Raw genomic sequence first — 11,140 nt, 5'->3', positions numbered from 1 at the left:
TTTAGCACATAGTTATATCACAAAGAGTTATGCCTAAAAATAAAAAAAAAGGCTGAAAAATTCCTGCCGTTTCCATGGTGATAGCGGCCATCTTGGATTTTGACAAATTGTTAGGTTTTACTTCCTTGTGGAAAGAACTAGGTTTTGCACTTTTGTTCGTATCTGCATGAGAACCGTTTCATTTGACTTTTTCGGTTGACAAAATTCCACATATTATATTTTTAATCTGTTTAACTTGAATTTTATAGCAATATTTTATAAAATTTGCGTAATAAGTAGAAAATTACTCCCAACTTCATATAGGCTAGAAATAGTCAAAGAAATAATTTCTAGCAATATAATAGTAATTTAGCAAACATGCTTATTTTTATCTTGGATTAGTAGAGTCAGGGTGTTGTGGTGATTGAGGATATTATATTATTTTATATAAATAAATTACTATGCTATACACCATAAATCATTACTGTGTATTTTTATCATGCAAAACAACTGTTCTGACTTTTATTTTTTTAATCTCCCTGGCCATTCCGCTTGACTTCAAGGAGAGGTTGAGGGCAGTTTTTGAAAATATTTGAATTGATAAAATAATTCTGAACAGCTTTTTAACGGCTTATCTTCGATACAAACATAAAAAATGAGTGTAATTTCTGGTTCCAAAACGGCTTTAAAGTTTACAAATGTAAATATAAGTTTATCGCTTGCCATATTTTTAAAAAAAACTTTTTTTTTCAAAACTTTAATATTATAACATAGACTTTTTATGCCTATTTTGTTGGAGGAAATTCCTCCCCACATTACAATAAAGAACAAACAAAAAGAAGAGATCGATTCAAATAAACTGATATGTATTAGTACAATAGTATGGTAATAAATATTTTTCATTCTTAACGGTAACTATGAAATCAAATTTACAAGAATAGTAACTGTACTGAAGTCAATGATACTAATACCAACACATAATACAATTAAATTCAAACAGTAATACTTAAAGTAAAATCGTTTATTTTATGTTAAAAATAAAGAGAAAGCAAAACTATATTAAACTAAATCACACATATAAACCTACATTTATACTTTCTAGTGTACAAACAGGAAACATTTTAATCGTTCCGAAAAAATGAACACATATTTTGACAATTTTCGCCGTTTTACACCTTCTATATGGTAGGAACTATAAAGGATGCATTGAAATTGATTAAAAAACAAATATTGATTTTGACTAAATTTTAGATCTTACTTTCTTCTGTAACGAACTAGATTTTGCAATTTTGTTGGTGTCTGCTTGTGTGTAAGTAAATAGGATATCATGAGAATCGTTTCAGTTGAGTTTTTCAGTTGTTGAAATTTTATATAAAGGTTTTACATCAAATTCGTGGTTTTATATAAAAACAATTGCATATTCAGCTAAAAGGATATGGTACTTAATCTTCTTCCAGTAAAAGAAACCGGGAGTGATCTCCACTCAATTTTCTCGAATATTCTTATAAAACATTACGGTGGTTGGCAACGCGGGATATAGACATGATTTTAATCCATTTTTAATTACTTAATCTCGTATACAAAAAGAATTGCGCACCATACTTTTGTGTGAAATTTCGTTTATCTATCTGAAACAGTACTCAAGTTATAGCCTTTTAAAAAACTAAAAGTAGAATAAGTCCCACTTTAGGTTATCGGAAATCGCTGATAATTTAATACAGAACTACAAATTTGATATAATACTTATATATGATATTTCATCAACCTAGCTGTAACTGTACTCACGTTATCGTGTTTACAGACACACGTCGACACACAAACACACAAGGAAAGAACTGCAAAACCCAGTTTTTCTGACTCGAATACTCATAAAACCCCCGATTAAAATACGTCCCCTATACTACGTGTGTGATGAAGTACTGAGGTGTAAAACGGTGAAAACTGTCAAAATGTTATGTGTATTTTATGCATTACTTCCTTTATAATGTGTATACGAGAAAGAAATAGAGTGTATGTTAGTCTCAGTGTTAAACGTGAGAGTGGGAAGAAGGGAGGGATGTCATCCGTCTCTGTACAATAGTTCTCCCCTGTCTCCCATAATCATTGTAGTTGACAAAGTTTATTAATGTATCAATACATTAGTTTTACTATTTAAAAAAAGAAGTCTTCTACTTCTTCGTTCTTAATTTTTAGTGTTGGAAGGGATCGAGCCATTATCTTCCAGAGGGTTTGAACACGAGACTTTTTTTTCGAATTTATCAACCATGAGCTTTTGTCGACTCGACCACGCCTCCATCACAATTAAAGATATGTGCCAACTGGTTATGCGCCATTGAGGTCATTGACTCCGATTTCAGCCTGCTTTTCTTTTGGATTTGCTTCCATAGCCTTTGTCCCACCAAGAACAAACTACAAAGCAGCAGTTGTCTCTCCTAGAAGAGTGGCTGTCCCCAGCTAACGAGCCTCATCTGCCCGAGGGTTCGAACTCGAGAGTTTTCGGTTTAGCAACCATTAGCTTTACCGACTCGACCCCCTAAAAAAGAAGTAATAATGATAATAATTATAATTATTGTCTGAAATTGATATTCAGTCGCATATTTACAAAAAAAACGACTTTTGCACTCCGAAGCTAAAATTATAGAAAAAAAATGTGTTGCCTCCATTTGACAGCACCGGTGTTGAATGAGGAAATTAAATTTCATGTTTTTTATTTCTTACAATTTTTAATATCTTTTTATACAAATTTTCTTATACAAGCAATATACAGGGCCTATAGCTTACTGTTTGCTATATATTTATAGTTCAGATCTTATATATCTTTTGCTTAGTTAACAATAAAAGTTTAATTATTATCTTTAATATTTATCAGTGAATGGTAAGTTACAGTTAAAACGTTATTTTTTTTTTCATTTTTAACGAAAGAAAATAAGTTTAAAAAATGATAACTATTAAATACAGTAGTTTATGAAAAACACATTAAAAGTAAAATATTTAAAATTATTTAGTCTACTTTTATGGAAGTAGCTAAAAATATAAACTAATAATTATTTTACTTGTATAGTTATATCGAATGTTTCACTTACACGAAGATTAAATACATCCCATGTGGAGATGCGTTATAAAAACACGGCTCTTATAAATAAAATTTAAAAAATACATAACTATTGTAACAAAAACCCATTGTATATATGATTCTGTTTTTAAAAGGCAATCAAAAAAATGGAAAGTGAAAAAATAAACAATATAAATAAAACTGTATAAGCTTTAATTGGTACTAAAGTTTAAAAAAATTAACAATAAAAGGAATTTGCTGTCATCAATAGAACCTTTTATTTATAAAATATGTTACATATTTAATAAGCAAAAAATAATATTTAATATAAAAAACTAATGTTTCCAATTTTTTTCTGAAATTGTAATTTCTTATTATTTTTTTAAACTAATTCGTTAATAATGGAGTCGACACCACATACGTCTTAAAATATGATATAACCCTAAAGTTAGATAGCGATCTCTAACAATATTCTGACCCTTCATAGTCTGTAGTCGACTCGCAGTCAAAAATCCAATTAGCAGTGATACTTTTTTCTCCTTGTTGCTCTAGCTAAGCGAGCGTTTAGCTCTTGTAATTTGTTCTGATGTCTTCCCTTTTATTGTTTGAATTTAGTATTGTCAAATTAGATTAAAAATGATACATTCTTACTTTGTCATTTAACAGTATAATATCTGAAAATTTTAATTGACATCGCTGCTTTAGAAAATGGTTATAATCGAGATTCACGGACTGCAATAAAACCATAAAAAATAAAAATAAACACACACATAAAAAATGCAGCCTTATAACAATTTGACCTATTTACATATTCCAGACGTTCGTTTAAAACAAAAGAATTTTAACTTTAAAATAGCCATTGGGCCGGCACTTTATAAACTCTTTTCCAATACTAATGAAAAAGTAATATATATTTGCGCCTAGATAAGGAAAGTACATTTATGTTTACCTGTATTCTTTAAAAAGAACCAAAATGTTTTTACTTTAGTACTTACACGTAATACATTTTAAAATTGTAAATCTATAATTTCAGATGATTTGCAGTTTCTAAGTTTATATTCAATGATGGATTTTGAATATGACAGTTCGCAAACTGTTCTGAAAAACACAGAAAAACTTCTGTTGGATAATATTTTTTTGGATTTTACTGTCAAGGTTGATGACGTTTCTCTGCAATGTCACCGTATTTTTCTGGCAGCGTCGTCACATTTCTTCAGAGCTCTTTTAATGACTGACATGAAGGAGGCTAAAGAGGGTTGTGTAACGATCAATGGGATTTCACTTAAAACGTTTCAACACATTTTAAAGTCAATGTATACTGGAAAAGTTCCTTTGACGAAAGATAATTTTATAGACATATGGCAGGCAGCAGATCAACTACAGATAGACTTTATTGTTACAAACTGTGAGGATTTCGCTGCAAAGGCCATTTCCGTTGAAAACATTGAAAACGTTGTGAATACAGCTAAAGCTTTTAAATCCGAAAAAGTGTTGAATGCTTCAAAATCTTTTATGTTAGATAACTTCGGCATACTTATGAACGACAAGCCTATAATGGAGCTGGAAGTTAAAGATTTCAATGAATTGATAGATTCTCGGGATCTAAAAGTAGAAAACGAAGACTGGGTCATACAAACAGTGCTAAAGTGGGTTGAGTGTATGCCAGAAGAAAAATACAGTGGTGAAAAAGAAGAAATTCATACTGACATAGAACATAACACTTCAAAGAAAAATAGTTCCAATAATAAATTTGACAGAAGTCTTACCGCAGTCCATAAACAATCGTTGAATACAATAAATCACAGAACTCTAGCCTTGACAACTTTATTGAAGTCTGTGCGGACGTGTCTTGTGAGTACACCACTTCTGAAAGATCTGCTAAATCAACAATTGATAATCAACAACAAAGAAGCTGAGCGTATTTTAATGGATGCGGTATTGTATAAGACAACACATTATAACCAGGGACAATGGCGAACAAGTGCCATACATCGAGCCTGTAGTATATTGGAGCATTACGGTATCGTGTATATAATAAATAGTAAATTTAGTTGTGTCTGTGCATGTGAAGATAAGCTTTACAAATGTGTAAGCTGTAGCGATATATCTCTGGACGTAACTTTAGTTGTGTTTGACTCTTATCTATACGCCAGGGGTGTTAAAGACGAATCCCAAACAAACAGCTGTCTGTATGTTTTTTGCATAAACGATTGGAACAAAATCACCGAGATACCAGGACGGCAGTTAATTTTAGTGCCATATGAACAGAGTATCTTTATTCTAAGCAAATGCTCTTCTGAAATATATCAAATATTCCCTAAATGGGGTAAACCAAAAGTTGAAGAATTTACAAAGCTACCAGAGGCAATAAAAGTACAACATACTATAACTTATCAGAGGACGATTCTGATTTTCAGTTCTGTTACCGTCAATGGCGAAGAGAAAACAGCAGTTCATCAGCTGGACATTTTAACAAAGAAATTAACAGAATTAGAACAATTAAATGGACCAGCTGAACAGATAATAAGTTTCAGTGATGACAACAATATTTATGTATTACAAACTGTTGGAGATTTGTGGCTTATAATTAGTTCAGTTGAACCAGTCACATTCAAATTGTTGGGAAGGTTATGGACAATTAAGAGAAAGTTGTACGGTGCATTGACATACAAGAAAGAGTTGACTATCTTTGGTTCTGACCCCACCGAAGAGCCAGCTGAACAAAAACTGCTGTATTCGTTTAAAGAGTTCTTTAACTGTATAATATACTGGGGAATTGATAAACCATGTTCAAATTTTATACCAGCTACTCTACCGAAAGATGGAATGGTGCCTACCCGAAAATAAGTACAAAGTAATGTTATGAATGGTTATTGCGCTTTGGAAAGAGTTTGGGAGTGAGGTTAAGGGCTGTGCTTTTTTAGGGTGGACAAAGTTATTTTGTTATTTTTTTTTACGTTTCAAAAGATTAACATTTTTACTTTTCTTATATTAGAACTGGATACATTTGGACTAAAAAAATAGCACATTAATCGGGTGGAGTTTAAGTAAATATTGCTTTTTTTGGGCGCAGCTGACCGTAAACCTACTAATATATGAACATTATTTTATTAGTGCGTCCAACATAGGTAAAATTTAAAAAAATAAAGATTAAAATATTCCAGGCTTTAAACTGGAATAATGTAAAGCAAACAAAATACTCGATCATTGATACTTTCAACTGGTCAACATTCTTAGGACAAAAGGAATATTAATGGCATTCTCAGAATTTTACGTTAAAGAGAATCGTCTACGTGTTGGGATTATTAGTTGGCTGTCGTACAGCTGCTGTAGAGATATGCGCACAACAGCGAGAGGCGGCAATAGACAATTTGTAGTCGCTCTAAATAATCATTTAACACTTCAGGGAGGAGCGGTCCAGTGTGGGAATGATGGCTAATTGTGATGTAACAGTACTTATTAAGTAGACCAACGCCAAAAGAATCTATGTATGTTTAGGTTTTTTTTCAATTTTTTTAATTTAAATATCTAATTTATCAGGATAGTTTTATATTGCTTTGATATATTTTTTCATTTTTTTTTTCATTTTTATTTTTAAGAGGTTAGCTTTAAATATATTTTTTACTAAGAGCAGGTTATATTTTAAATTTATTTTATCTCCTATTGTTGGTAATTGAAAATAGCGTTTAAAATATGTATACTGGTGATGCGAATGATTAATTGTTTTGAAAAAAAAGTGTTTGTAGGTTAATTCGTTTTATTATTAGATTGAGTTGGATCAGTAGGGGAAGCTAAAATAAAGTTGCAGAGTTGTGACTCTAAATCGTAAATATAAAATTGTTAAAGAGGGGTCGAGGCGATATCCTTAGTTACTATATCGGATAAACCCGAGCTTGTGATTTTGATAGTTTTAATCAATTATACTTTGTTTTATACTTTGTTTTATACTTTTAATTTACCGTTCAATACATTTTACGCCATGTATTTGATCAAATACCACAAGTTTTGTTTTACATTTAATCTAATTTATATTTATTTTCTAGACATCTATATACTACTAAAAGTCAAGTTTGTTTACATGTTTGTGTATTATTTATTTATTTTTTGTTTTTTTTTTGTTTGTCTGTTTGGGTTTTGAGAATTTTGATAGTTGAATACGTTCCGCTTCCGGTTACCGGAAATCGCTGAAAAGTTACTACATAACAACACATTTGTTTGCACGATTACAATATATCCTATATGCTTCGTATACAATTAAGTAAAAAAAAACGGAGTTTTGCACACCTAAATAAAACTTTAGAAAAAAATGTATCTCTTTCATTTAACAGCATCCGTGTTGAAGGAGGAAATTAAATTTCATATTTTTATTTCTTACATTTTTAAAACGCTATAGGCCTCATTGAATATCTTGTTATACAAAAAGTCTTATACAAGCAATAAACAGTGCTTATAGCTTACTAATTACTATATGTTTATATTTCATATCTTATATCTCTTTGCTAAGTTACCAATAAAAGGTTATTTTCTTTTATATTTATCAGTGCATGGTAAGTTACGGTTTAAATGTTTTTTTTGGTTCATTGTACTATAATAATTCCAACGATAAGTTGAACAAACGATAGTAAGATTCGACTACATTCACGACCTAATCCTAAGACAACAAGAACAAGACGATCTAAACTTTTTCCCCGGAAACAACGATCCGCGTCACATCTTCTTATATTCAACATTTGTCCACAACAATATTTGTTCGCACCTACATGCCTAATCAAACACACATTATAACATTAGTCGCTATGCGAGGGCTTCACATTTCATACTATTATTGTGGGCGTTCCACTACAAATAGTCACGAATATAATAGACGGGATATTATTTCTTTATGGGATTTTAGGTTTACTCAAAAGTGCTAATAATTTTAAGTTAGAATCCAAGTAAACTGCTCATACAAACTCCCTTCCTCACCAACAGCATATGTTATGTTCGCGTTTATATTTGCATTATTTTCCGAGTAGTTGTTTGCGTTTGTGTGTGTGTTGGAGTTTGTGTATTCGTTTGTGTTCACGTTTGTGTTTGTGTTTCCGTTTGGTTTTGATTGTGATTGATTGTACTTAGAGTTAGTTTATAGTTAAGGTTATGTGTGATATTCTCAACCGTCAGTATGTGATTATTGTTACTTAATTGGAAAAGCAATACATTTCCTAAACCCTGGCAATGCCGGGTATATGCAACTTTATTAGCACACAAGTCACTGCCCTTTACAAATAATTTTTACCTCAAACGCCAGTGCACGGACTGGCCGGGACGGCTAGTTTACAAAAAAATATAAAAACCCAATATGCCAATGAAGATTAAATTTAATTACACATGTATGCAGACTAATAAAATGTTATTCTTCGACTTTACCTCAATTCTTTTGTTCAAACAAATTAATGTTTTAAAATCATTGTTGTCTTTCAGATTCTGAAGGTCTTTTCATTTAATGAGCAGAGCAGATTTTCTTTACCAGATATATATTTTTTTTTTGAAAATTGCACATCTTGTTTCAAGTGTTACATAAATTGATCTGATTTTAAAAAGAGTCATTCCAATTCTAACAATGGGCAAAGTATATAAAAGGTCCAATTGCATTACTAAAAATCTAGAAAGCTTACTACTTGAAGACGAATTGTTGGATTTTGCTGTAGAAGTTGAAGATGTTAAGGTTCGGTGTCACCGAGTTGTTATGGCAGCGTCTTCAGATTTCTTTAGAGCACTGTTACGGTGTGAAATGAGGGGAGCAAATGATGGATGTGTTACACTAAATGGAATATCAGAACCAACATTTCAACATATTTTAAAGTCAATATATTCCGGAACTGTTATTTTAACGTTAGACAATTTTATAGACGTGTGGAAAGCGGTGGATCAGCTACAAATAGAATTTATGATAGCAGATTGTGAAACATTTGCCTTAAAAGTAATGTCAGAAGACAACCTTGTGAACATATGGACGTTGGCGGACAAGTTACAGAAACAAGAGATCATAACGAAATGTGAGGAATTTGCTCTGAACGTTTTTATCAAGAACTTTGAACACATTTTTAAAACAGCAAAAACCGTAGAATCCAGAAAAGTAATGGATGCTTGTAAAAGTTTTATGTTAAAAAACTTTGATGGTGTAAGTAGGATGGTTTCTATTATGGAACTTCCTTTTGAAGAGTTTCTGCGTTTGATTGAGAGCCGAGATCTTAATATGAGTTCGGAAGATACAGTTCTAGAGACGGTGATAAAATGGGTTAAGTATGTGCCAGAAAACGATGTGGAATTTGCTGTCCTCAAAATGAGCTTAAGCGATTTCCAATTTGAGAAAGGTAACGATCAAAGTACTGAAGAAAAATTGGTTGAGGATTCCGGTGATAGTTATCATGGCGTTTCTGACTGTGTTGAATTACCTATAGATGAAAGTCATAATTTGTTAGAAGTTGGTAATAGGATTCAATTGTTGGCAACTTTATTGAAGTCTGTAAGGACCTCACTTGTGAGTACTCCAATATTGGATTATTGTCTAAAGCATAAGCTAATGCTTGACAATACTGAAGCAAGAGATATTCTGATTAACTGATTTTCAGTTGTGTTACCGCCAATGGTGTAGAGAAAACTGCAGTTCATCAGCTGAACATTCTAACAAAGGACTTAACAGAATTAGAACAATTGAATGGACCAGCGGAACAGATAATTAGTTTCAGTGATGACAATAATACCTATGTACTACAAACAACTGGAGATTTGTGTAGAATTGATTGTTTAGCTTGACATGTTACATTCAAATTGTTGGCAAGATTATGGGATAGAAAGCGAAAACTGCACGGTGCTTTGACATACAAACAAAAGCTAATTATTTTTGGTCCAATGAATGAACCAGCGGAACAGAAACGTGTATCTCAGTTTGAAGGGTATTTTCACGACATACACTACTGGGGCAATAATTCTCCCTGTTCGGATTTTATTCCAGTTGTTCTCCCAAAAAAAATTATGTTGCCAATTGAAAAGAAATAATAGGTAATGTGTTGCTTTTCTATAAAATTTTTAAATGTAAAACATTCGTTAAATAAATGAATAAACACAACGCAGGCCTAAAATCGATCGCAACAATGTAATGATCATATCAGTATACATACATATATAATATATAATATATAATATATATTAATATATATATATATATATATATATATATATATATATATATATATATATATATATATATATATATATATATATATGTATATATATATATGTGTATATATATATATATATATATATATATATTCCGCAAATTTTTCGACCCATCTTTTTTTTTTAAATTACATAGTTTATATTTTGCAAATTGAAAAACTTTCTTTCATGTGTTACGTTTATCGATGCGTAGGCCTATACACGAAAGTGTTTAAAAACAGATACAGAATTCATCAATTCGATTTATTATTTAAAATCTTTTAAAAAAAAACTATATAAAACACAGTCTGATAATTAGAGAATACAACAGGTCTCAAATGGTTATAAGAACAATAGAAAATGTCTACTTTAAAAGTTATTTTAACGTTAGAGATTTATATGGACATATGGAAAGCGGCGGAACAACTACGGATAGAATTTATGGTACAAGATTGTAAACAATTTGTATTAAAAGTATTGTCAGAGGATAACTTGATTCCAATATGGAAGTACGCGGACAAGCTAATGAAATGGAAAATTATGAGAGTCAGAAAAAAAAAGCTTTGGATGTCTTGTCTCTTGACAACTTTGAAAACATTTTTAAAACACCATTAGCGGTATACTCTTCTGATGTTGTGCTTGCTTGTAAAAGTTTCATGTTTGTGACTATAATGGAGCTTTCTTTTGAAGAGTTTCTCAGTTTGATTCCGAGTCGAGATCTTAAAGTTAGAACTGAAGATACAGCTCTAGAAACAGTGATGAAATGGGTTACGCATGTTTCAAAAGACGATAATATTGAAAGCGCTATAATAATGGGTTTAGTTTTTAATGATTCTTATTCAGATAATTTAGAAAGCTATGATAGTGATACAAGTAACACTTCTATTATGGACTTATCTGATGACAACGCAG

At 31.1% G+C, this 11,140-nt stretch overlaps 1 protein-coding gene across 1 annotated transcript; it reads left to right on the top strand.

Annotated features, from left to right (window-relative positions):
- The first annotated feature begins 8,630 nt into the window (after positions 1 to 8,630).
- Positions 8,631 to 9,635, top strand: LOC131952820 (kelch repeat and BTB domain-containing protein 3-like). Its single transcript, XM_059315685.1, has one exon. The coding sequence runs from the start codon at positions 8,631 to 8,633 to the stop codon at positions 9,633 to 9,635; it is 1,005 nt and encodes a 334-aa protein (XP_059171668.1).
- The last annotated feature ends 1,505 nt before the right edge of the window (positions 9,636 to 11,140 follow it).

The sequence above is a fragment of the Physella acuta genome, unplaced genomic scaffold (assembly GCF_028476545.2).
Source record: "Physella acuta isolate Inbredline_101_S28 unplaced genomic scaffold, ASM2847654v3 ptg000073l, whole genome shotgun sequence".
In the NCBI taxonomy this organism is placed as follows: Eukaryota; Metazoa; Mollusca; class Gastropoda; family Physidae; genus Physella; species Physella acuta.
Note: the sequence above shows the minus strand (reverse complement) of the source record. Positions and strands in the feature narration are given on the sequence as shown.